Source organism: Rattus norvegicus, chromosome 2 (genome assembly GCF_036323735.1).
Source record: "Rattus norvegicus strain BN/NHsdMcwi chromosome 2, GRCr8, whole genome shotgun sequence".
Lineage (NCBI taxonomy): Eukaryota > Metazoa > Chordata > Mammalia > Rodentia > Muridae > Rattus > Rattus norvegicus.
The window spans coordinates 94,831,936-94,859,294 of NC_086020.1; the positions used below are offsets into that span (position 1 = coordinate 94,831,936).

At 43.4% G+C, this 27,359-nt stretch overlaps 1 protein-coding gene and 1 pseudogene across 1 annotated transcript in view; both read left to right on the forward strand.

Annotated features, from left to right (window-relative positions):
- Positions 1 to 10,537, forward strand: part of LOC134485882 (uncharacterized protein C14orf119 homolog) — a 30,668-nt pseudogene extending 20,131 nt beyond the window's left edge.
- The window catches only part of Mrps28 (mitochondrial ribosomal protein S28), a 130,608-nt gene extending 103,902 nt beyond the window's left edge, over positions 1 to 26,706 (forward strand). The window contains exon 3 of the mRNA NM_001412947.1: positions 26,427 to 26,706. Coding sequence (NP_001399876.1) covers positions 26,427 to 26,598 — 172 coding nt within the window. The 3' untranslated portion in view covers positions 26,599 to 26,706. The remainder of the gene's footprint in view (positions 1 to 26,426) is intronic.
- Positions 26,707 to 27,359: the final 653 nt, after the last annotated feature.

Below are 27,359 nucleotides of genomic sequence, written 5' to 3' on the forward strand. Positions count from 1 at the left end.
AGAGCTCCTTAAGATAACAGGTTTATTCCTCTCTCCTGAGCATCTATTGGCATATAACGAGTGGCTAATGTGTATATAAAATTAACAGGATCTTTGCATGTACTCACACAATCATTAGAATTCATATGACTATCATACCATGTTATAGACTGTGTTGTACCCTTCCTCAGTCAAATTCCTATCTGGAATTTCACCCCCCGCCCCACCAAGAAGTGGTCAGGGCTGTAAGGTTAGATCTTGAGCCCTGATCTTCTGGGATTGTTGTCCATAAGAAAGCAGAGACATGGAGATGCTCTGTTCGGACTCTTAGACTGTTGCCGAAGTCATAGCCACCTGGGTCCTGCCAACAGTCCAAAGCTCCTGCCGGGCCTACACATTCTTCTCCAAAAGTCCAGCAGAGCAGCAGCCCATAGCCAATTGATGCCTCAAAATGGAAGTTTGCCTAGGAATTTGAGGCCAGCCCAGGTGACATAATCAGACCCCATATCCAAGAACAAAACTCTCACAATGTAAGTTCAATTTATTTGTGTACAAAATCCTTGAAAACATTTTTGTAAAATGTTGTCTATTCCCAACAAGAGACACCCTTCTTGCCAAATAACCGAGCCCTGTGAAAGGCTTAGCCAGGCCGTCCCTGCTGAGACTGGAAGTGTGGCTACACTGAGCCTTTCTTTGTTGAGTCATGGCCTGGCTGCCTGGCCTCTCCTTAGTGCTCCTTCGAGCCTTCTACCTCCTTAGTGTCCTGTGATGTAGGGGCTGTGATCCCTATTTTGCAGTGAAGATGGAGACAAATACTTTATCCAAGTTACATGGTGATCATAGAATTGCTTATGTAAAAGGACCATAGTCACCTGGTGCTCTTTATAGACAGTAAACAACTTGGCAGTCTTTACCTGCTCCTGTAGTACCATGTGCCTTCTAGTCCTTCATCCGCCTCTTCCTGGCAAGTTAGCTGTAGGATCCTGAAATCTTTTTCATTCTGTAGGGCCTGACTTAAGAAGTCCATTTATAATCGCAGATAATTCTATAAAGTAGAATTTGATAGGGGTAATGAGTGTTTATTAAAAGTTAGTATTTCAGGGGCTGGAGAGATGGCTCAGTAGTTTAGAGCACTGACTGCTCTTCCAGAGGTCCTGAATTCAATTCCCAACAACCACATGGTGGCTCACAACCATCTGTAATTGGATCCAATGCCCTCTTCTGGTGTGTCTGAAGAGAGCGGCAGTGTATTCACATACATAAATTAAATAAATCTTTAAAAGTTAGTCCCAAACTGGGCTTAGTGGTTAATAATAATAATAACAATAACAAACACAAAAGATGAAGTCGAATGGAAAGAGGAGGGCAAGAGTATGATCAAAATACACTGTTGTAGTTCTTAAGTAATTAATAAGTAATATTGTTTAAAGTTATTTTGAAGCTCATCGGGTGGTAGGTACAGACACTTGTTGCCAAGCCTGAAAAGCAGGTTTCATCCCCAGAACCCATCTGGAAGAAGGGGAGAACTGGCTCCCACAGGCTATCTTTTGTCCTAAGCACATTAAATAATTAAACAAGTAAAAGTTAATGTTTCTTACTAGGGAGTGCTAAGTGCATTTGGTGACAAGGAAAGAAAATTAAGTCTATCTTCTACCCTATTTTGCTTTACTTTAAAAAGCATAAAAAATTGTTCAGAGACCATTATATTTGTCAAAATACACCAAATACTCTACAGTTAGAATTTTATGATTTGAATGTTGTTTTGTAGATAATAATGGCTTATATATATCATTGTCTAATCCTAAGGAAATTATGTCAAACTCCTATTTCCATTGAAGTAAAATCAGAGCCCTCTTACTTACTGTTTTAAATCATATGTGCCGTGTGCTTTTGTTCAGAGATGGAGGAGTAGGGTTGTCACTTTGGTCTTTATTTCAAGGGTACTGACTCCTGACAGTATTGTATGCTCTCAGCACTTAGAAGGACGGACGCCATCCTGGAAATAGCAGTCTACCCGGAACTGCTGTCTGCCTTGGATCAGAAGCAGAGACTAAATGACTAAGCTGCTGAGTGTAGGGCCCTGGTCACCCTGTAACCACACCCGTCCTTCATTCCTCAGGAGAACTCTCTCTCTGTGCTGAACGACACACATCAACTCCAGGCTGTTCTTGGGCTTTTAGTGAATGAACACAGCTTTGAGACTGGAAGCCAGGGTGAGGATATAGAGGGCAGATGGTGGAATGACACCACCTAATGACCCGAGGGCTCCACACACACCCCTTGTAGAATAAGGGCCCTGTTTGAGATGGCCCCTGAGAGTGGCTACGTATTGTAACCTACAAATACCGATTAGATGCCGACTATGATAGCATTGTGTAGCACAGTAGTTCAGAAGTGCCACGGGGACATCAACTTAGTTCTAAGCATCATTGGTGTTAGGAAAGTTGTGTTTTGAGTTCTTCAGCTTTTTTCACCAGTTACCTGCCAAAGGAGGGTGGACGTTGAGGGTTTGCCCACCTAGAAAAGCATTCTACCGCTGAGCCACACCCCAGCCAATGCTTTCTGTTTCTCTGTTTCCAATAAAGTGCTGCAGATGCTGGACTCTTTCCCAGACTTGGGGACACGGAGACAAACATCAGAAAGGGTCAAAGGTGTCATTAGCTCTTGCCAAAGCCTAACTATAAGTCTTTGTGAGGGGAGGGAGAGAGTTTCTTAAATGAAACTTAGCATCACCCTGGTGAGTGTAAGATAGGACACTTCTGCCCCTCTGCTTCCCTACTTTCCTATCCTTCCTCTGTTTCTATTAGTGTCCCTACCTCAACAAAGCCTACTTAATAAGCAACTCATTTAGAGAGATAAAAACCAAACTAACAATGAGTTTAAATCATTAATAATTAATAAATAATTAAATGAGTTTAAAGCTTTTCTATTCTTTTACTGTAGTATTTTAAACCTTCTGAACAATGTAACTTCAAAAGCCACAGTGTATATATAGCTGTGGTGGGTGAAGACACTGTCTCTTCAGACTCCATACCCACCTGCCCTTGCCATGATGGGTAAAACTCCCCTTTTCTCTATCTTCTCCCCTCTCACCACATCAGTACTTAAATGCATATTAGAATGTTTTCTTAATAAACTCCAACGGATGTTCATTTTAAATGTTAGGTAGGAATTGGAAACCATTTTTACTGTGAAAGAATGTTCCTAGACAGGTCAGATGGATCAGCTATGATGTGCATAGGTGTCCTCTGATCCCCACATGTGCATGCACACACAGAAAATAAACAACTGTAAAAGAAAACTTAGGTGTCCTTGGGGTGTTGTAGGGATGAGATAATCAAGAAATAAGATCTAACCCTTATATGCACTAGAGTGTGCTGCTTCTGGAGTGCTGTGTAAGTGGCTTCAAAGATATCATCATCATCATCACCATTATTATTATTATTACTTTTATTACAGTCCAGTTGTTGCCCCTCCCAGTCTGCTCTCCCACAGTTCCTTATCCCATTCTTCCTCCCCATGTCTCCAAGAAGATGATGCCTTCCCCACACAAACCCCCACCAGGCCTCCCCACTCAAAAATCTCATTTCTTTTTTTTCTTTTATTGGATATTTTTTAAATTAGATTTCAAATGTTATCCCCTTTCCCAGTTTCCCATCCATAAACCCCCCTATTCCATCCTCCCTCCCCCAACTTCTATAAGGGTATTCCCCACCCAACCACCCACCCCTTCCCACATTCCCACTCTGACATTCCCCTACAGTGTGGGTTCCAGCCTTGGCAGGACCAAAGGCTTCTCCTCCCATTGGTGCCCAACAAGGCTACATATGCAGTTGGAGACATGAGTCTGTCCATGTCTAGTCTTTGGATGGTGGTTTAGTCCCTGGGAGCTGGTTGGTTGGCATTGTTGTTCTTATGGGGTTGCAAACCCCTTCAGCTCCTTCAGTCCTTTCTCTAACTCCTCCAATGGGGACCCCGTTCTCAGTTCAGTGGTTGGCTGCAAGCATTTGTTTCTGTATTTGTCATGCTCTGGCAGAGCCTCTCAGGGGACAGATATCAGGCTCCTGGTAGCATGCGCTTCTTGGTTTCATCAATATTGTCTGGTTTTGGTGTCTGTATATATATGGGCTAGATCCCCAGGTGGGGCAGTCTCTGACCATTCTTTCAGTCTCTACTCCAAACTTTGTCTCCATATCTCCTCCTATGAATATTTTTGTTTTCCCTTCTAAGAAGGACTAAAGCATCCACACTTTAGTCATCCTTCTTCTTGAGTTTCATGTGGTCCATGGATTATATGTTGGGTAAACCAAGCTTTTGGGCTAATATCCACTTATCAGTAAGTGCATACCATGTGTGGTTTGGTTTGGTTTTTTTGTTTTGTTTTTTGTTTTTTTATTTTGTGATTGGGTTACCTCACTCAGGATATTTTCTATTCTATCCATTTGCCTATGAATTTCATGAAGTCATTGTTTTTGATAGCTGAGTAGTACTCCATTGTGTTGATGAACCACATTTTCTGTATCCATTCCTCTGTTGAAGGGCATCCGGGTTCTTTCCAGCTTCTGGCTATTATATTTCTTATGGGCATGAAAACAGCCTCAACTGAAGTAAACCTTAGACCCAGGCTAAGAGGATTCAGCCTTTTCTTTAGATGAACATAAATACTAATCTCTTTAGTTCATAATGGAAAAAGTTTTGCACCTCTCATTTGATATTTAAAACATTCAATTTCTCATGCTGACCTGCATAAATAGTATGTGCTCATTAGGAAATTAAAGCATGAACTAAGTAAGATCCCACCAAGAATCATGTAGAGTTCAGTTACAATACTCAGAGACTATCTTACAATACGAGCCGATGCCCTGATCAGAGTCCAGGAACCAGACATACTGGGAAACGTTTCTCAGTGTGCATACACCCTACCTATGCCCTATTGGTTTGATGGACAAAGCTCAGTTGGACCCCAGCCCTAAATGTTTGCATGTCACTCTAAATTTGGTAGTTTGGTCTTACTGTCCAAGGCTGGCTGTGTGTCCAAGCAGTTGTCAAACTTTTGGTCTGACTTATTCCTCTATGTCCAGGTGACAGGTTTTAAATAGAAAGTGTTTACAGCTCCACAGATCGCTGTGCTGCCTGAGTCTGGCTCTGGAGCAGCAGCAGCCTGTCCCCGCGCTCTAGAACAGTGTCTGGACCATCTTGTTTCTGTTCATCAGCCGTGGACTGCTGAACTCAGAGAAGCCTTCCCACACCTTTTGCTCTGCCATTTAACATGTTTACGATTGCTCCTGCACTTGCCCATTGCTGCCGTATTCTGATGTCTTATAAACCACATTTGAGTTCTCCTTCCGTTGTCTGGACCTTCTACTCTGTTCCTCATTTACAAGCTTTAGAGTCTGTCATGCTTCACACATCAGTGTCAATGCAGTGGATTTTAGAGTGGCCACTTCTACTTATTTGTGTTGTGATGTCTTCATACTTTATAATGCTTTAGGCCTCGGAGCATCCTTTCAGGTGCCCGCATTTTACAGTCAACAGTTCAGAAAGGTGACAGGCAGACCTCTCTGCCCTTCACTAACAAAGCTGTCTCTGCCAGTAGGTGGATCTTTCTTCCTAGTAGAATGGAAATTGCCTTACTTAAAAAAAAAAAAAAATGTTCCTTTTTTTCTAGATCCCAGATTTGATCCCAAATTTAGTCATTTGCATTTTTGAAATCATGAACATTTTATTTCATTTAGATTTTTTTACTCCCTTCATACGTATATTTTTAAATTCTGAACAGCGACAAATTTTTAGTTTTTTTTTTTTAAATAAAAATAGAATTAATGTGATTTGTTAGGTTATAAGATTTTCGTTCATTTCTTGGTATATCTTTTTTGGTAACTGCCAAAAGCATTTTGCTGTGTTTGAAGCTGTGTATAATTTTATTTTCAAATTTCAAAAAATAAGTCAATGCTTAAATAAGAAACAAAACTGTTTGTCATGCCCAAGATATTAGCCAGACATTGTTTAAAAAACGTTGATATTAGGAAAATTAAGATCATGCATTCTTGTTAGAACTGGAAAAAAAATAAGAGTCCTTTTTCAGGTTAATGCAGCTAAAGAAGGCTCTCTCTCTCTCTCTCTCTCTCTCTCTCTCTCACACACACACACACACACACACACACACACACACACACACACACACATATACAGAGGAGTGGGGAGGGAGAGAGAGAGGGAAGGGTGGGGAGAACTAGCTCACAGTTTCACAAAAAGATCAGCATGGCCGGGAATTAAAACAAATTGGCATTAACTAAACTGTTAGAAACACATTTTTTTCTATTGGCAAAAGAGAATTTTATTCCAGTAGTCTTAAAACTTTAAGGAATTGTGGGAAAGTGACAAAAAGTCTAAAAGATTTTGAGCAGGTAAGCTGAAAACTTACATGGGTAATGATTTCAGACTACTTTAAAGCCTCAGAGAGTTGTGATTGGAGGGACAGCTAATTGTCCTCACAGGGCTGACTTTGGATAGTGAGGCTCAGTCCAAGCCCTGTGTCCATCGGCCTTGTGTCATGTACTGTGTTTGTATTGAAGAACTGGTCAGAGGGATCCTCTATTTGAAGCAATGAGAACTCTCATTAGCAGTAGCAGGCGCTGATTGACGTGGTAAAGAATGTCTTCTTCAGAGGAAAACCATTCTATGTGCATTGGTGTGAGGGTGTCGGATTGCCTGGAACTGGAGTTAACAGACAGTGTGAGCAGCCATGTGGGTGAACTGAACCCCGGTCCTCTGGAAGCCAGTGATCTTAACTGCTGAGCCATCTTTCCAGCCCCCAAGCCACGTTCTTTTTTTTTTTTTTTTTTTTTTTTTATTAACTTGAGTATTTCTTATTTACATTTCGAGTGTTATTCCCTTTCCCGGTTTCCGGGCAAACATCCCCCTCCCCCTCCCCTTCTTTATGGGTGTTCCCCTCCCCATCCTCCCCCCATTGCCGCCCTCCTCCCAACAGTCTAGTTCACTGGGGGTTCAGTCTTAGCAGGACCCAGGGCTTCCCCTTCCACTGGTGCTCTTACTAGGATATTCATTGCTACCTATGAGGTCAGAGTCCAGGGTCAGTCCATGTATAGTCTTTAGGTAGTGCAAGCCACGTTCTTAATGCAGAAATAGAAAGCCAAATGTAGTTGCCCTTGTGCTCCACAGACACACAGGCTTAGGAAAGGGCACTGTGTGGTGTGAGAAGTGCAGGGTGGAAGGCAGAGGGAGGCAAGGCTGAGCCTGCATCTGTGTACAGTGGGGTTCAGAAGCCAGGCGGAAGAAGCACTTGAAGTTAAAAGAGAAAACCACTGTAGAAGGAGGTCATGAGTTACAAATGTTCTCACTGAAGTCACCCTATTTGCATTTGTCGGTGTTGTTCTGTGGTTCTAATACAAAATAGAAAATTTCTGTCAAACTAGCATCTGGAGGCTTTTTTTTATTAATTAAAACAAACGTTTTAATAATTTAATTCTTTGTTCACACTTGAAAGTGAGTGAGTTGGGGTTGGGGATTTAGCTCAGTGGTAGGCCCTGGGTTCAGTCCCCAGCTCTGAAAAAAAGAAAAAAAAAAAAAAAAGAAAGAAAAGAAAGTTTGCAGTCAAGAACCATGAAGTCAGCAGCAGCAGGCTGAGTAAAGTTCTCTCCCTCCAAATTCATGTCCTGCAGCTCTAGTTTGCGGTGTGACTGCAGTCAGTGCAAAGGTGATCAGTAATGGGTTAGGTCAAGCCGTAAGGTAGAGCCACTCCAGTGTGTTTGTTGCCTTATGTTTGTGGGGGCTGTTATTTGGTTTTGAGACAAGTTCTTTCAGCTAAGTGTGGCCTTCAACTCGATCATCCGTGTGCCTCCTGAGTCCTTGGATTCAGCCAGAATAGCACTGTGACTCCTTAGGACAGGTCCTCATGTTGTAGTAACCCCAAACCATGATATTAGTTTTGTTCCTACCTCACAACTCTAATTTTAGCACTGTGATGATTTGTGATGTAAACCTCTGTCTTTTCTGATGGTCTTAGGGCACCACTGTGACCCTTAGTGAGTCCTGACCCACAGGTTAAGTAAGAACCACTTAAATTTACCTAGAAGATAAGAGATAGGTTTGAGTCTATAAAATTTAAGGGGGCCAGTTGATTAGATTAGAATACTACAGCTACTTTGAAAGACTACTGAGTAAAAGATCCTTTGGGGGAAACTAATAATGAGCCTCTGGGATCAATACCCCACGCTCACAAGAATTTCTGTGTGCTAACTTCCAAGCAGAATCACAGAAGGCTCAGCTCGTCCTCTGTTCAGACTTGAGAAGCAAGGATGGTTGGAGGTAAGGGAAGGCTGCTCTGCCCTCCCCCAGTCTTCCTCGAGCCACTGTTGCTAAGTGTCAGCAGGTGGGCCACGGTGCTCCTTTCCTTGACAGCAGCTTGTGCTTGTTTCTGCTCTGTCATGGCCGCTGCTGCGTTCAGGAGCTGTTCGGTGTGTCTTCTTTGTTTTTGTTCAGTGTTAGCTTTATCCTCGAACTCCACATTCATGTTGAAAGAAATTTGTATTTTTATACCTTTACATTATATTATTTTCCTTAAAAAAAAATCCTTCGTGACTGGGGCTGGCTGTGCTTAGGGTTTTCAGGAAATGTGGAAGAGACTCGGGCAGTTGGAGCAGGAGCTGAAGGACTCTTGTGATCTCTGGGCGCCCTCCAAGGGGAAAAGGGAGGAGGATCCATTGGAATCGTCTTCCACATCAGTGCCACTCTGCTTCCCTTGTGTTCCCTTCAGTGCCTGACAACATTGCCAGCTCGTCCCCTCCTCCAATGTCGTCATCTCTTCCCAGGAGATGAAGTGTGCTCTTCACTGCTTTGCCAATTGGTCAGGTCCCCAGCGGGAACATTTTCTACAAGACCTGGTAGCTAAGGCAGTGCCGGGAAGATGCAGCCTCGGCTGATGGTCTGGAGCAGCTCAGGGTATCTGTGGCAAGTCGACATCTTTGAGTGTCAGTGTCTTTGGTATCAGTGGTTTCGAGGTTGGGCTGAGCCGGAATGCAGTGAGTTTGTCAGGCGACTGGAGGTCAAGTTTTACCAAGCAGTGGATGCTACTGCTGGTAAGGACTGACAGGCATTCAGATCAAAAAGAGAACGACATGTGATCAAGCCCAGGCCATGACTGTAGTGATGATTCAGTGCAAGTGTGTCACTTAAAGAGTCACCTGAACTGCCAGGGAGGGGATCCGCCTTTTATTCCAGCACTCAGTAGACAGCCTGGTCTACATAGCAAGTTCCAGGCCAGCCAGCGCTACAAAGTGAGAGACCCTGCCTTTAAAAACTTCTTTTTGCATGAACTTCCTGTTGAGGGCTAACACTGTATTACCCTAGCAGTATGTCACCTGGACTCTCTCCCATTTTAGCAAATCTGATTATTTACAGGAGCCGTCTAAATCTCAAGAATTTAACAACTGCTTTTGTTCCTATAACTAAAAGGAACCAGTATCTTGTAACTCAAGCCTAGAGCTGGCCCAGATGTGGCTAGTTTTACCACATTTACACAACTCTAGAATAATTACGTGAATTCCCAACTGCCGGATTTCCCAGCAGTGATTTAATAAAATTAAGGAAAAATGAAAAAAAAAATCCTTTGTATTCCTTTTTTCGTGTAATACACACATAGAGAGTAATTTGGGCTCTATTCAGCGCTTCTCTTCCCTTTTCCTCCCGGGTCTGCTTTCCAGTCCCCTCCCCCTTCACAACTTCATGTCCTTTTCCTGTTTGCTTAATTGTTTGTTCGTTCATTGGTTGGTTTTTTTTATCTCACCAAGTCTAATTATGCTGTCCATATACTCATGGATATGAGGTCATCACTGAAGTGTGGTTGACCTATCACTTACCCATATTAGAAACAACAGAATAATTGCAGGATCATACAAAGGAACACACAAGCAAGGCAATTCTTTCTGCAGAAAAGGTGCCTTAGAACCCAAAGGCCAGCAACACACTGCCCAAGATGGCTCTGTCTTTTACAAACCTCTGACATAGGTGGTATCCGCACCTCGTCCCATCAGTGAGAGGTTGAGTCAGTCTGATGCAGTTGGCTGATTGGTGCCAAGGGGAAAGGAAGGTTTTGAAAATAAGACTCCTTGTCACGCTAACTACCTTTAATATTAAACAAACAAACAAACCCTATTTCTTACAATTCCCCTCTTTATACCCCCACCCCCACCCTGCACACCCTTAGTTCTCTTCTCTCTATGCTGGCTTGTTGCATGATTTGATCTTGTCCAGGTAATTGCAGCTGCCGAGTTCATGTGTGCAGTGGCTCTGTCCTCCAAAGGACACTGTTTGACCCCACCCCCCCCAACTTGCTGACTCTTACAGTCATTCTATCCCTCTGCCACAATGGTCCCTGAGCTTTGGAGAGAGACATGTAATATCGACATCCATTTGTGGCTGTACATTTCAAATTCACTTATTAACTGCCCAAAGGAATCCTCTCATGAGATCTGGAAGCAGCACTAATCTGTGAATATAGAGATACAAGTTTAGATGGCAGTGTGATCTATGTTTATTTAGTGAAATAATTGTAGTAGTTTCACCTTGAGGCTGAGGAGCTCCCCAACCATGGTTTATTGGTCAGATTTGCAGTACTAGGTAAATGGCTTCTCCTCTGGAATAGGTCTCAAATTCAACCACAAATTGGTTGACTAATCCTCCACCATTGCTATATTTTAAGAAGGGTGTGTTTATACAATTAAAGTGAATAAGATTTAAATTTAAGCAAATTATTGAATCTCTAAATTCCTTTCTTTACAGAGTCTTTACCAATTTAATTGTGAACTAGACTAGTATGCCTGGGCTCTTGTAGTCTGATTTTTTTCAGTAGAAAACCTGATCTTTGGTCGTGGTGGTGGTGGTGGTGGTGGTGGTGGTGGTGGTGGTGGTGGTGGTGATGGTAATGGTCCTGATGGTGGTAGTGATGGTCCTGATGGTGGTAGTGATGGTCCTGATGGTGGTAGTGATGGTCCTGATGGTGGTGGTGGTGGTCCTGATGGTGGTGGTAGTGATGGTCCTGATGGTGGTGGTGATGGTCCTGATGGTGGTGGTGATGGTCCTGATGGTGGTGGTAGTGATGGTCCTGATGGTGGTGGTGGTGGTCCTGATGGTGGTGGTGATGGTCCTGATGGTGGTGGTCGTGATGGTCCTGATGGTGGTAGTGATGGTCCTGATGGTGGTGGTGGTGGTCCTGATGGTGGTGGTAGTGATGGTCCTGATGGTGGTGGTGGTGGTCCTGATGGTGGTGGTGATGGTCCTGATGGTGGTGGTAGTGATGGTCCTGATGGTGGTGGTGGTGGTCCTGATGGTGGTGGTGGTGGTCGTGATGGTCCTGATGGTGGTAGTGATGGTCCTGATAGTGGTAGTGATGGTCCTGATGGTGGTGGTGATGGCCTGATGGTGGTGGTGGTGGTCGTGATGGTCCTGATGGTGGTAGTGATGGTCCTGATGGTGGTGGTGGTGGTAGTGATGGTCCTGATGGTGGTAGTGATGGTCCTGATGGTGGTGGTGGTGGTCCTGATGGTGGTGGTAGTGATGGTCCTGATGGTGGTGGTGGTGGTCCTGATGGTGGTGGTAGTGATGGTCCTGATGGTGGTGGTGGTGGTCCTGATGGTGGTGGTAGTGATGGTCCTGATGGTGGTGGTGGTGGTAGTGATGGTCCTGATGGTGGTGGTAGTGATGATCCTAATGGTGGTGGTGGTGGTAGTGATGGTCCTGATGGTGGTGGTGGTGGTGGCAGTGGTAGTGATGGGCACTTGTAAGGACATGGTACATGATCGTACAGTTTATGTTCACAGGAACTCTAGGAGTTGGGTATAATCATTATTCTCGTGTTGCTGTGAGGAAGTTAGAGGAACGCTAAAGTACCGACTCACGTTGCACAGGGGCGGCAGAGCTGGGCACTTCGCCATGTCATGTGGCTCTGGAGGTCACATTAAGTGGCAGCTTTACATACCATACCGGACCTGCACACTCTGGTCAGAGCCACTGAGTCAAGCAGTCATGTAGAGACGGCTAAGTAGTGCATGTCATTACCTTAGACACAGTGTTAAAGCCTTGCCTCAAATGCCATTGGAACTGTCAGAGATGCACTCTTAGCTAGCGTCTTCCTCTTTAGTAAAGTATTGTGGAGTTTGTTTGGCGTTCTATCCTGTTGATTATGCTTGATCTGTTCCCAGGACAGGCAGAGTGCAGAGTGAGAGTGAGTGGGGAAGGTAAGAAGATGCCGTCCATTAGCCACTGCATGCAAGGCAGGATGGCAAACTGCACCCAGAAAGACCACATAAGTATGCCAGTCTCCCGACTACCCCCACCAGCTGCAGAATTCAAGAGAGTAGAGATTCTCCATCAGTGACCCTGCAGCCTTGCACTTGTAGTGACCACCTTAAGTACTGCTTTTGACAGTGGCATTGAATTTGCTATGTAGCTAAGTATTACACTGAACCACTGGTCCTCCTGCCTCCACCTCCCACCTGCTGGGATTACAGTGTACACATCCATAATAAACTCAGCTTATCAGTATTGAGAATCAAAGCTCAGGGCTTTATGCATGCTAGGTGAACTCTATACCAACTGAACTACATTTTTCAAACCCCAAGAGTTGAAAACTTGCTGCATTGATTCTGGAAGAATACAGAGATATAAATACAATACGGTGTCAGATCCTGTGTAGATAGCATGTGTCTCTCGATGGATCAGGCATTTCCATAGAAGTCGTTCATACCTTGTACATGGAAAGGAAGGGTACAAACACAATTTCTATAATGGGCTTTTGTTTTTTGTTTGCTTGCCTAGTTTGCTTGCTTCCCTCCCTCCCTCCCCCTTTCTTTCTTTCTTTCTTTCTTTCTTTCTTTCTTTCTTTCTTTCTTTCTTTCTTTCTTTCTTTCCTTTCTTCTTTCTTTCTCTCACTCTCTCTCTTTCTTTCTTTCTTTCTTTCTTTCTTTCTTTCTAGTGAGAATTGTGGTATCTTTGAGAAGCAGACATTTTATGGGAATATGTTTTTGTTTTAATCATGTGCAGGACATGGTGCTGCTTCAGATTGTCCACAGTAACTGACTATGATTTGCCTCATGCTCTAGCAGGGGTGTGATTTTGCCAGCTGCAGATAGTTTCTGCAGTTGTGTGACATTTGGGGTTCTGGGGATTCTTCAGAGGGTACAATGCTAACGTCCCATAGGTGGGTTGGTTATTGGTTGGTTGTAGTTTGTTGAGTAGTTGTACAAAAAAGAAGCTGGAAGAAGAAATTAAATATCCTGACAGGGAAGATCAGCAGGAATTAATCTAATGATAACGTCACCCCCCTTTCCCTCTGTCCTTTTTTCCTCTCTTATCTAGTGTTAGGGGTTGTAAAGGTAGAGTAAAGGGGCTGGAGAAAGGTGGAAGAAAAAGAACCCACAAAGTAACCAAACTCTGCTACACTTCTTTGTTTTGAAACAGGGTCTTACTGTGTAAGTTTGGCTGGCCTAAAAGTTACAGAGATCCACCTGCCTTTATCTTCTGAGTGCCAGGATTAAAAGTGTGTGCCACTGGGGTTGGGGATTTAGCTCAGCGGTAGAGCGCTTGCCTAAGAAGCGCAAGGCCATGGGTTCGGTCCCCAGCTCCGAAAAAAAGAACCAAAAAAAAAAAAAAAAAAAAAGTGTGTGCCACTATACCTGGCTTGGTTTGGTTTCTTGAGGCAAACTTTCACCATGTAGTCTTGGCTGGCCTCAAACTCAGAGATCTACCTCTCTCTGCCTCCCAAATGCTGGGATTAAAACCATGTACCACCATATTATGTCATATTCAGTTTAATATTCAGCACACCTTCAAAGTAACTGCACCTTCTGTGACGTAGGCACAGAAACTGTGGGTCAGAGGAAGCAACTTACCCAAAACTCGTGTCAGAGCACAAATCTGCCCCCTGGCTGCAGAGCCCTTTCTTCGTGAGAGTTCGAACACTACACTGCATTCTGAGGGGGAAATGAGAAGGAGTTTCATTTGCTATGTTCCACCTGGATACTAAAGAAGCAATAGGAGCTAGAAGAAGGGGCCAAGCAGAGCTGAGGGGAGGTGTACATGGAGTGGAACACACCTGACACAAGGTCCAAGAAGAAAATGGCATCCCTCATGTCTAGAGATGATGAGACCTGAAGGGCTGAGTCAGAGAAATGTGTGTTTAATAATGAACAAAGTCAAGTAACTAGTTGGATGTTCTAGGGAAGAGACAAAGCTGGGGGGGGGTCCATATGAACTAAAGCTAATTGAACAAAACACTAGCAGTGTCCAAGAATGGAGTCATTCAAGGGAACTGATGCTTGGGAAAGAACTCCAGCTAAACAAGAGTCTTGTGACCTCAGTATCTTCAAAAAACATAGGATTGTTCCTGGACTAAGTTTTTATACTCCTCCAAGGTGAGGTATATGGGATAGGAATGAGTTTACTCCAGCTGTTGATTTTTTTTTTTTTAAGATTTATTTATTTTATGTATGAGTACACTGTAGCTGTCCTCAGACACACCAGAAGAGGGCATCAGATCCCATCTCAGATGGTTGGGAGCTACTATGTGGTTGCTGAGAATTGAACGCAGGACCTTTGGAAGAGCAGTCAGTGCTCTTAACCACTGAGCCACCTCTCCAGCCCTAGCTGTTGATATTCTTTTGCCTCTGTTTTTGCCCATGTGGTTTGTCTTGTGATTGACCTTGTCATATGATTCTTCTTAACTCTCAGAGTATAAACTGTCTGATGCTTTGAACAGAGTGGGCCATTGCATGACACTTTAGTCCACCCCTTTTTTAGGCCCTGCTTTCCCAGGTTCACACCGAAAAGTAAGCAGTGAGCAGCAGTGCAGTGGGGACCAGTGGATCTACCCCAACATATGTCGTGGCTCCTCATAAGGGAGACAAGTGTTAGCATCACCACTCGTGAGCTAACCCTGATGCCTGGGATTGACTCTGTGCTGTGTGTGCTCCAGTCGCTGTGTGCTAAGGATTTAAAGCTGTGCCTCAAGCCTTGGTACCTAGTTAACTTGTTTAAATAAAGACAGACCATGCAATTTACTGTCTCACATAGTAGATGGGCTAGACTGGCTTCACTGTGTCCAAGTTTTATAAAAAAAACATTCATTTCCATTATCAGAAAAAAAAATTAACTTCTAAAAATTTAACAGCCCAACTGTTTACTTGGTGTCTGGCACAAACCTCCAGAGTGTAAGCGAGACTGGGAAGTGGTTGTGTGGTTCACCAATGCTGTTTGCCAGTAAACTTCCTGAAAGTGTTGCTTTTACATTTTCTGTTTATGTAAGATCATTTAATTTTAAAATTAAGTAAATTTAGTATGGTTGGAGGTTAGTAGTAAGCACTTGCCTAGAATGCATGAGGCCCTGTGTTTGATCCCCAGCACCCATACGGAGCAGCTCATATCCACCGACAAGTCCACTTCCAGAGGGAGCTCATGCCTCTGGTCTCTGAGACACCTGCACACACATGTAATTCACACACACAGACACACAAATGTACACAAAGTAGAAATAATAAAAAGAAATCCTTTTACAAAGTTTTCTGGAACATAACCTTCCAGCATAGAAAAAGAAAAAATAACAAAAAAGGCACATGATTATTAGTTTCTATTTGATGATATTATATATTGACCAATTTGAGTTCATATATATGATCCTGGTTTTACATTTTTTCTTAATTTACTAAGATTTTTTTTGTTTCTGTTGGCAGTGGTGGTTTTTATTTTTTATTGATTGTAAATTTCACATTTTGTACCCCAATCCCATTCATTTCTCCATCCCCCTTCGTATCTGCCCTCCCCGTTGCAACCTCCCCTGAAAAGAAAATAAAAATGAAAATAGAAATTAGAATTGTGCTTGCTTTGGCAGCACATATACTAAAAAAAAAAAAAAACAAAAAAAAACAAAAACAAAAAAAAACAGGCTGCCCTGTCTAGCCTCAATAGAAGATGTGCCTCCTTATACTGAAACTTGATATGCCAAGGCTGGTTAATATCCAATGGGAGGCCTCCCTTTTTTTTGAGGAGAAGAGGGGAGGAAGTGAGAGGGAGGGAGTGGCAGGAGAGGATAGAGGGGCAGCATCGGTAGGGGATGCAAAGTAAATAAATAACTTAATAAAAAACACCCACAATCTCACAATTATAGTACTCTTGATGGGACGCTTCCTAGTTCTGTTTGTGAATATCATAGTCCTTCTTCTATGATACCTGACTCATGATATATACATGGTTTTTTTTTAAGTGTAAATTTTTCATTTTATTCAAAGTTGGTACAGAAGTTCTAACATTTCCATAAAATAATTACTATACTTCAGATACAGGACAAAATACCACAGAAAGGAACGGACTTTGCAAGAAATATATTCATCTTAAATTTTCAAATACTTCTGAAGGCTAATGCGGCTATACATGTTTTTATATCCCATTCTTTTCACTTTCTTTATTTTTTTTTATTTATTTATTTTTTTTTAAATTTTTCTTTTTCTTTTTTTATTAACTTGAGTATTTCTTATATACATTTCAAGTGTTATTCCCTTTCCCGGTTTCCGGACAAACATCACCCTCCCCCCTCCCCTTCCTTATGGGTGTTCCCCTCCCAAACCTCCCCCCATTGCCACCCTCCCCGCATAGTCTAGTTCACTGGGGGTTCAGTCTTAGCAGGACCCAGGGCTTCCCCTTCCACTGGTGCTCTTACTAGGATATTCATTGCTACCTATGGGGACAGAGTCCAGGGTCAGTCCATGTATAGTCTTTAGGTAGTGGCTTAGTCCCTGGAAGCTCTGGTTGCTTGACATTGTTGTACTTTTGGGGTCTCGAGCACCTTCAAGCTCTTCCAGTTCTTTCTCTGATTCCTTCAACGGGGGACCTATTCTCAGTTCAGTGGTTTGCTGCTGGCATTCGCCTCTGTATTTGCTGTATTCTGGCTGTGTCTCTCAGGAGAGATCTACATCCGGCTCCTGTCGGTCTGCACTTCTTTCCTTCATCCATCTTGTCTAATTGGGTGGCTGTATATGTATGGGCCACCTGTGGGGCAGGCTCTGAATGGGTGTTCCTTCAGTCTCTGTTTTAATCTTTGCCTCTCCCTTCCCTGCCAAGGGTATTCTTTTTCCTCATTTAAAGAAGGAGTGAAGCATTCACATTTTGATCATCCGTCTTGAGTTTCCTTTGTTCTAGGGATCTAGGGTAATTCAAGCATTTGGGCTAATAGCCACTTATCAATGAGTGTATACCATGTATGTCTTTCTGTGAGTGGGTTAGCTCACTCAGGATGATATTTTCCAGTTCCAACCATTTGCCTACGAATTTCATAAACTCGTTGTTTTTGATAGCTGAGTAATATTCCATTGTGTAGATGTACCACGTTTTCTGTATCCATTCCTCTGTTGAATGGCATCTGGGTTCTTTCCAGTTTCTGGCTATTATAAATAAGGCTGCGATGAACATAGTGGAGCACGTGTCTCTTTTATATGTTGAGGCATCTCTTGGGTATATGCCCAAGAGAGGTATGGCTGGATCCTCAGGCAGTTCAATGTCCAATTTTCTGAGGAACCTCCAGACTGATTTCCAGAATGGTTTTACCAGTCTGCAATCCCACCAACAATGGAGGAGTGTTCCTCTTTCTCCACATCCTCGCCAGCATCTGCTGTCACCTGAGTTTTTGATCTTAGCCATTCTCACTGGTGTGAGGTGAAATCTCAGGGTTGTTTTGATTTGCATTTCCCTTATGACTAAAGATGTTGAACATTTCTTTAGGTGTTTCTCAGCCATTCGGCATTCCTCAGCTGTGAATTCTTTGTTTAGCTCTGAACCCCATTTTTTAACAGGGTTATTTGTTTCCCTGCGGTCTAACTTCTTGAGTTCTTTGTATATTTTGGATATAAGGCCTCTATCTGTTGTAGGATTGGTAAAGATCTTTTCCCAATCTGTTGGTTGCCGTTTTGTCCTAACCACCGTGTCCTTTGCCTTACAGAAGCTTTGCAGTTTTATGAGATCCCATTTGTCGATTCTTGATCTTAGAACATAAGCCATTGGTGTTTTGTTCAGGAAATTTTTTCCAGTGCCCATGTGTTCCAGATGCTTCCCTAGTTTTTCTTCTATTAGTTTGAGTGTGTCTGGTTTGATGTGGAGGTCCTTGATCCACTTGGACTTAAGCTTTGTACAGGGTGATAAGCATGGATCGATCTGCATTCTTCTACATGTTGCCCTCCAGTTGAACCAGCACCATTTGCTGAAAATGCTATCTTTTTTCCATTGGATGGTTTTGGCTCCTTTGTCAAAAATCAAGTGACCATAGGTGTGTGGGTTCATTTCTGGGTCTTCAATTCTATTCCATTGGTCTATCTGTCTGTCTCTGTACCAATACCATGCAGTTTTTATCACTATTGCTCTGTAATACTGCTTGAGTTCAGGGATAGTGATTCCCCCTGAAGTCCTCTTATTGTTGAGGATAGCTTTACCTATCCTGGGTTTTTTGTTATTCCAGATGAATTTGCAAATTGTTCTGTCTAACTCTTTGAAGAATTGGATTGGTATTTTGATGGGGATTGCATTGAATCTGTAGATTGCTTTTGGTAAAATGGCCATTTTTACTATATTAATCCTGCCAATCCATGAGCATGGGAGATCTTTCCATCTTCTGAGGTCTTCTTCAATTTCTTTCCTCAGTGTCTTGAAGTTCTTATTGTACAGATCTTTTACTTGCTTGGTTGAAGTCACACCGAGGTACTTTATATTATTTGGGTCTATTATGAAGGGTGTCGTTTCCCTAATTTCTTTCTCGGCTTGTTTCTCTTTTGTATAGAGGAAGGCAACTGATTTATTTGAGTTAATTTTATACCCAGCCACTTTGCTGAAGTTGTTTATCAGCTTTAGTAGTTCTCTGGTGGAACTTTTGGGATCACTTAAATATACTATCATGTCGTCTGCAAATAGTGATATTTTGACCTCTTCTTTTCCGATCTGTATCCCCTTGATCTCCTTTTGTTGTCTGATTGCTCTGGCTAGAACTTCAAGAACTATATTGAATAAGTAGGGAGAGAGTGGGCAGCCTTGTCTAGTCCCTGATTTTAGTGGGATTGCTTCAAGTTTCTCTCCATTTAGTTTAATGTTAGCAACTGGTTTGCTGTATATGGCTTTTACTATGTTTAGGTATGGGCCTTGAATACCTATTCTTTCCAGGACTTTTATCATGAAGGGGTGTTGAATTTTGTCAAATGCTTTCTCAGCATCTAATGAAATGATCATGTGGTTCTGTTCTTTCAGTTTGTTTATATGATGGATCACGTTGATGGTTTTCCTTATATTAAACCAACCCTGCATGCCTGGGATGAAGCCTACTTGATCATGGTGGATGATTGTTTTGATGTGCTCTTGAATTCGGTTTGCCAGAATTTTATTGAGTATTTTTGCGTCGATATTCATAAGGGAAATTGGTCTGAAGTTCTCTTTCTTTGTTGGGTCTTTGTGTGGTTTAGGTATAAGAGTAATTGTGGCTTCATAGAAGGAATTCGGTAGGGCTCCATCTGTTTCAATTTTGTGGAATAATTTGGATAATATTGGTATGAGGTCTTCTATGAAGGTTTGATAGAATTCTGCACTAAACCCGTCTGGACCTGGGCTCTTTTTGGTTGGGAGACCTTTAATGACTGCTTCTATTTCCTTAGGAGTTATGGGGTTGTTTAACTGGTTTATCTGTTCCTGATTTAACTTCGATACCTGGTATTTGTCTAGGAAATTGTCCATTTCCTGAAGATTTTCAAGTTTTGTTGAATATAGGTTTTTATAGTAAGATCTGATGATTTTTTGAATTTCCTCTGAATCTGTAGTTATGTCTCCCTTTTCATTTCTGATTTTGTTAATTTGGACGCACTCTCTGTGTCCTCTCGTTAGTCTGGCTAAGGGTTTATCTATCTTGTTGATTTTCTCAAAGAACCAACTTTTGGTTCTGTTGATTCTTTCTATGGTCCTTTTTGTTTCTACTTGGTTGATTTCAGCTCTGAGTTTGATTATTTCCTGCCTTCTACTCCTCCTGGGTGTATTTGCTTCTTTTTGTTCTAGAGCTTTTAGGTGTGCTGTCAAGCTGCTGACATATGCTCTTTCCTGTTTCTTTCTGCAGGCACTCAGCGCTATGAGTTTTCCTCTTAGCACAGCTTTCATTGTGTCCCATAAGTTTGGGTATGTTGTACCTTCATTTTCATTAAATTCTAAAAAGTTTTTAATTTCTTTCTTTATTTCTTCCTTGACCAGGTTATCATTGAGTAGAGCATTGTTCAATTTCCACGTATATGTGGGCATTCTTCCCTTATTGTTATTGAAGACCAGTTTTAGGCCGTGGTGGTCCGATAGCACGCATGGGATTATTTCTATCTTTCTGTACCTGTTGAGGCCCGTTTTTTGACCAATTATATGGTCAATTTTGGAGAAAGTACCATGAGGAGCTGAGAAGAAGGTATATCCTTTTGTTTTAGGATAGAATGTTCTATAAATATCCGTTAAGTCCATTTGGCTCATGACTTCTCTTAGTCTGTCTACATCTCTGTTTAATTTCTGTTTCCATGATCTGTCCATTGATGAGAGTGGGGTGTTGAAATCTCCCACTATTATTGTGTGAGGTGCAATGTGTGTTTTGAGCTTTAGTAAGGTTTCTTTTACATATGTAGGTGCCCTTGTATTTGGGGCATAGATATTTAGGATTGAGAGTTCATCTTGGTGGATTTTTCCTTTGATGAATATGAAGTGTCCTTCCTTATCTTTTTTGATGACTTTTAGTTGAAAATTGATTTTATTTGATATTAGAATGGCTACTCCAGCTTGCTTCTTCTGACCATTTGCTTGGAAAATTGTTTTCCAGCCTTTCACTCTGAGGTAATGTCTGTCTTTGTCTCTGAGGTGTGTTTCCTGTAGGCAGCAGAATGCAGGGTCCTCGTTGCGTATCCAGTTTGTTAATCTATGTCTTTTTATTGGGGAGTTGAGGCCATTGATATTGAGAGATATTAAGGAATAGTGATTATTGCTTCCCGTTATATTCATATTTGGAAGTGAGGTTATGATTGTGTGCTTTCATTCTCTTTGTTTTGTTGCCAAGATGATTAGTTTCTTGCTTCTAGGGTATAGCTTGCCTCCTTATGTTGGGCTTTACCCTTTATTATCCTTTGTAGTGCTGGATTTGTAGAAAGATATTGTGTAAATTTGGTTTTGTCATGGAATATCTTGGTTTCTCCATCTATGTTAATTGAGAGTTTTGCAGGATACAGTAACCTGGGCTGGCATTTGTGTTCTCTTAGGGTCTGTATGACATCTGTCCAGGATCTTCTGGCCTTCATAGTTTCTGGCGAAAAGTCTGGTGTGATTCTGATAGGTCTGCCTTTATATGTTACTTGACCTTTTTCCCTTACTGCTTTTAATATTCTTTCTTTATTTTGTGCGTTTGGTGTTTTGACAATTATGTGACGGGAGGTGTTTCTTTTCTGGTCCAATCTATTTGGAGTTCTGTAGGCTTCTTGTATGCCTATGGGTATCTCTTTTTTTAGGTTAGGGAAGTTTTCTTCTATGATTTTGTTGAAGATATTTACTGGTCCTTTGAGCTGGGAGTCTTCACTCTCTTCTATACCTATTATCCTTAGGTTTGATCTTCTCATTGAGTCCTGGATTTCCTGTATGTTTTGGACCAGTAGCTTTTTCCGCTTTACATTATCTTTGACAGTTGAGTCAATGATTTCTATGGAATCTTCTGCTCCCGAGATTCTCTCTTCCATCTCTTGAATTCTGTTGGTGAAGCTTGTATCTACAGCTCCTTGTCTTTTCTTTTGATTTTCTATATCCAGGGTTGTTTCCATGTGTTCTTTCTTGATTGCTTCTATTTCCATTTTTAATTCCTTCAACTGTTTGATTGTGTTTTCCTGGAATTCTTTCAGGGATTTTTGCGATTCCTCTCTGTAGGCTTCTACTTGTTCTCTAAGGGAGTTCTTTATGTCTTTCTTGAAGTCCTCCAGCATCATGATCAAATATGATTTTGAAACTAGGTCTTGCTTTTCTGGTGTGTTTGGATATTCCGTGTTTGCTTTGGTGGGAGAATTGGGCTCCGATGATGCCATGTAGCCTTGGTTTCTGTTGCTTGGGTTCCTGTGCTTGCCTCTCGCCATCAGATTATCTCTAGTGTTACTTTGTTCTGCTATTTCTGACAGTGGCTAGACTGTCCTATAACCTGTGTGTCAGGAGTTCTGTAGACCTGTTTTCCTGTTTTCTTTCAGCCAGTTATGGGGACAGAGTGTTCTGCTTTCGGGCGTGTAGTTTTTCCTCTCTACAGGTCTTCAGCTGTTCCTGTGGGCCTGTGTCTTGAGTTCACCAGGCAGGTTTCTTGCAGGGGAAAAATTGGTCCTACCTGTGGTTCCAAGGCTCAAGTTTGCTCGTGGGGTACTGCCTAAGTCCTCTCCGCTGTGGCAGCAACCGGGAAAATCTGTGCCGCTCCTTCCGGGAGCCTCCGTGCACCAGGGTTTCAGATGACGTTTGGTGTTTTCCTCTGGCGCCTGGATGTGCACAGAGTGCAGTCTCTTTTGGTTTCCCAGGCGTGTCCGCCTCTCTGAAGGTTCAGCTCTCCCTCCCACGGGATTTGGGTGCAGAGAACTGTTTATCCGGTCTGTTTCCTTCAGGTTCCGACAGTGTCTCAGGCGCAGGTGTCCTGCCGCTCCCGGGCCCTCCCCTACGGGAACCCAGAGGCCTTATACAGTTGCCTCTTGGGCCAGGGATGTGGGCAGGGGTGGGCAGTGTTGGTGGTCTCCTCCGCTCTGCAGCCTCAGGAGTGCCCACCTGATCAGGCGGTGAGGTCTCTCTCCCACGGGGTTTGGGAGCAGAGAGCTGCTGCGGTCCGGGATCCGCCGGTGTGGGACTTCCGGTAAACACAGGAAGTGCCCGGCCTTAGAGGAATTTTGCCTCTGTGTGTCCTGAGTTCACCAGGCAGGTTTCTTGCAGGGGAAAAATTGGTCCTACCTGCAGTTCCAAGGCTCAAGTTTGCTCGTGGGGTACTGCCTAAGTCCTCTCCGCTGTGGCAGCAACCGGGAAGATCTGCGCCGCTCTTTCCAGGAGCCTCCGTGCACCAGGGTTCCAGATGGCGTTTGGTGTTTTCCTCTGGCGCCTGGATGTGCACAGAGTGCAGTCTCTTCTGGTTTCCCAGGCGTGTCCGCCTCTCTGAAGGTTCAGCTCTCCCTCCCACGGGATTTGGGTGCAGAGAACTGTTTATCTGGTCTGTTTCCTTCAGGTTCCGGCAGTGTCTCAGGCGCAGGGGTCCTGCCGCTCCTGGGCCCTCCCCTACGGGAACCCAGAGGCCTTATACAGTTGCCTCTTGGGCCAGGGATGTGGGCAGGGGTGGGCAGTGTTGGTGGTCTCCTCCGCTCTGCAGCCTCAGGAGTGCCCACCTGATCAGGCGGTGGGGTCTCTCTCCCACGGGGTTTGGGAGCAGAGAGCTGCTGCCTTCACTTTCTTTATGAAGAAACCTTTTGTAATATAACAAGTACTAAAAAAACCTTTTAATAAGCACGTGTTTGCATTCTTCATCTTTCTACCATCTTCAAAACACACAGTTATTTATTCTCTCTGGAGGCAGTGCAGTCACCAGTTCCCTGTACATTTCCCATGAGGTATATTCTTCACATATTTTCATCTGATTCTTTTCATTTACCCAAGAGTAGTACTCACATAACTGTATGCACTTAGTTTCCCTTCCACGTACCACACAATGTTGAGACCATTCCATATAAGGACAGAGCTTAAAGTCTGTGTGTATATGTTGTTTTCAGACATTCCCAGATGACAAATACTTTCCTTTTCTCTGAATGGCGTGGGAACACACCATCTCCTAATACTTTTTGAGAAGGAAGGGGATGGAAGGCAAGGCCAGTGCATTACAACTAAGCTACATCTCCAGAGTTTACAACAAGGCTTTAAATGATTGCAGAGAAGCGATTATGCTCCTTGCCACCTAAAGTTTCCAGCTCCTCCATTCATAGTGCCCACACCATTGTGCTTCTCTCTCTCCTGCCTCTACCTTTACTTGCTCTTCATAGTGGCTCCTGCTTCAGTCGGACATGTGGTGAGCAGGGCTTCTGTGCGTCTTTACTTGTTTGTCCAGAGATTCCAATGGGAATAAATCCCTGGCCAGAGTTAAACAGAGCACAGTAAACTGTAACTCAGCATAGAGTCCTCCAGTCCTGGGGAGCCTCCAGCACAGCCAACTAGAGAGGTGAGCAGACGGGCCGACAGTGAGAAGCGGCAGAGCGGACATGTCAGCCAGCCGTGACCTCCACTCTGCAGGTCCTGCTCTTCCTCCTGGGTGAGGAAGTCACAGCCACCACACTCACACAGTGGTCAGTTTTCTCAGAGCAGGAAGGCATGGGCCCTCTGCTGCTTGTTTGTTAGCAGTCTCCTTTCTTCCCAGCTCATAACCTGCTCAGCTCCTCTGTCTTCCAGCTGCCCACCACCTGCTGGCTCACTTCTTTCTCTCCATCAGTCCACCACCTACTGACTCAGTACAAAGACAGCGGGGAGGGGTGCTGTCTGGTCTGGGGTGAAGGCAGACAGCAGGGATTTTGCAGGAGTGGGTTTTTGAGGAGGAAACGGCAAGTCTGCCAGGGCGAGTTGGTAAGTCCTGACTGGACAGCAGGTTAGCCAGTGATGAATTTCAGTTGCTGGACCATGGTGTTTTTAGTCTCAGGAATGAGGCAGTGACCAAATAAGGAAATAGACCATGGGGGCTAGCTTCAGGGATGTTAATCTAAGAGTTTAGCAAGGCAGAGGGAAGGGGAAAGGGCAAACCCTGCTGGTGCCACATTGGCAGTGTTTGGGCCTGTTAGTCCTTCCCTTGCTGATTCCCGCATCCCATGGTGATAACTCAGCTATTTTCATATAAAACATTGCCGCTGTTTTGAACGCATTCCTGCCGTGTAACTGCACCTTTTGTGTTCGTCGATTAATACCTTCCCAAACCCCACAGCCACCGTCTCTGGCAACCTCCATTCTCCTTGTTGTTGCTATGAGTTCAACCCTTTCTCGCTTGCATCTAAATGAGATTATTCAACGTTTTCTGCATCTGGCTTATTCCAGGTCATCTGATGTCTTTCAGGTTTATACAACTGTTTTATGTTTAATACTGGTTGGTACAGTCTGTCTCAGATGTCAAATACTTTGCTACATTTGTAATATTTTACTTCATTTGAAACAATTTTAGGAGGAAAGTAATGTATGAGTTTTTCCTGCTTGATACTCTGTCTCTAACAAAAAGTGACATTAAAAATAAACAGCAGTTCTAAGACCTGACTTGTTTGAATTTCAGAATTGAGTATATTGTTTTATTTATAGTACAAAATATTTAAATAGCTGAATATGATGGTGCACACCTGTACTCTAAGCACTTCAAGTGATGGCAAGAGGATCAGGGCCAGCCTGTGCTACATGATGTCCTATCTCAGAAAAGCAGTACATGAGTGGAGCTGGAGACAGGTGGAGCCCTGAGGCCCGAGCAGCCAGCCTAGCTTATTGATGAGCTCGGGCTCAATAAAGGATGGGTGCTGTCTCAAAAGTAAGGTGGAGAATAACCTAAGAAAGCTGCCTGGCGTTGACTTCTGACCTCAGTAGGTATGTGCACACATATGTGTTCATGCACACATGTATGCAAAGTATTAATTCTACAGATGCAAGGAGAAACACCACAGGCACCCAGATCATGGCCAAATCAAATTAAAGCAAGCTTTTCCACGTGTATATGTAGGCTGTCCCCCCTAAGGGCAGCGTTCAGGAGATCAGCATTAGACATGGGTGAGACGTGAGTTCTTTATAGTTCAGCAGTAGGGGCTCCAAATGGGGTATTTGGCATGTAGAGTGGCAGAGTTATGTAAGTATAACAAGTCGGTCATAATAACCTTCTGAAACAAAAACATGGTTACAAGGTGGTCAACACATGGCGGCCATGACAACAGCAAATGGGTCTCAATGACAAAGGCACGGCTGCCATTTCCAGGAACAGGCCAAGCAGAGCTATCTGTAGCTAAGGTTACAGGTTGGGCACAGCCCAATCCTTGAGAAGCAGATGCAACCATTAACAGGAGTGAGTCTGGTTTGTCTTTACTGTAAGATAGCATCCAAGTCTAAGGTGGAAGCAGGCTGATTCATCAGTGTGCCCACATAAGCATGTATACACCACACATTCATACACACACTAAATAAATAAATAAGTAACATCTTTAAAGGCAACTTTAAACTGAAATTTCTGATACACTTGAAAATCAAATACAATTGTTTCTCACATACCAGTGTGAACTTACAAAGCTTCAGCCAGTAAAAATGAAAATTAGAATTTGCATTTCAGTTTCAGATCTGTTTATGTGTGGCCTGCAGAATTAATGGACTTTTTAAAATTTTTTTTTTAGGAAGTACCAGAGAGGCACCAGGGTCAGGCTGCGTCTCCTGGATCTTGAACTGACGTCTAGGTTCCTGGGTGGGACCACAGATACAACGATCCTGGAGGCTGACGCAGTTCTCCTAGGACTCCAAGAGAGCAGAGACTCAAAATCAAGAGAGGAACGACTCAACAAGCAATGAACTCTGCTTGCTGCATTCTCACCCGTTTTGAGCCCAGAAAGCTGTCAAGAATATAATCAGAAGACTGTGACTAAGTAACTGAATAAAGTTGTAATAAATGAAAACTCATCATGGCTCTTCCCTGCCATGGTCATTTTGTGCTGCCCCCACCTCCTTTTCTTACCCTTTTTTTGTTGGGTTGGGGTAATACAAGCAATCCTGATGTTTCTCAGGTTCAGTCAGTGCTTTGAGTACCGCCTGAAGGGGGCGATTCTAACCGTAAACACGTAATGCAGCCCCGCTTGCCTTAGCTTGGAAAGTGCACAGTCAGTAAGACAAGTGTACTGTGTGGTAGTAGCTCCTGCTCGGGAGAAAATGAAGCACGGATGAGTACAAGGTTCTAAGTGGCAGGTCAAAATTTACATGTGGTCAGCACAGGGCCACAGAGCAGTGACTCCCAGGGCCTTACAAGACGTGCATGAGGAAGTCTCTGGGGGAGCGCATTCCCACACAGGCAGTGCCTAGTGTAGAGCCCCTGAGTAGGCCTGGACCTCTCCAGTTCAAGACCAGAAAGAAGCAGAGCTGGTGAAGAGAAACAAGGGAGACGCCACAGGTCCTTTGACATTTGCCTACGGTGGTCCAGCGGTTTGTTGGTGGATTCTTGGAAGAGGTCGAGTGTGATCTCCCTGTTACTTCCGTGGCTCCCTGGAGTAGATTGACTGAGTAGTCTGACAGTGACACAGGAGTTACCATAGCGAGGCATGTCAGGAAACTGCTGATCC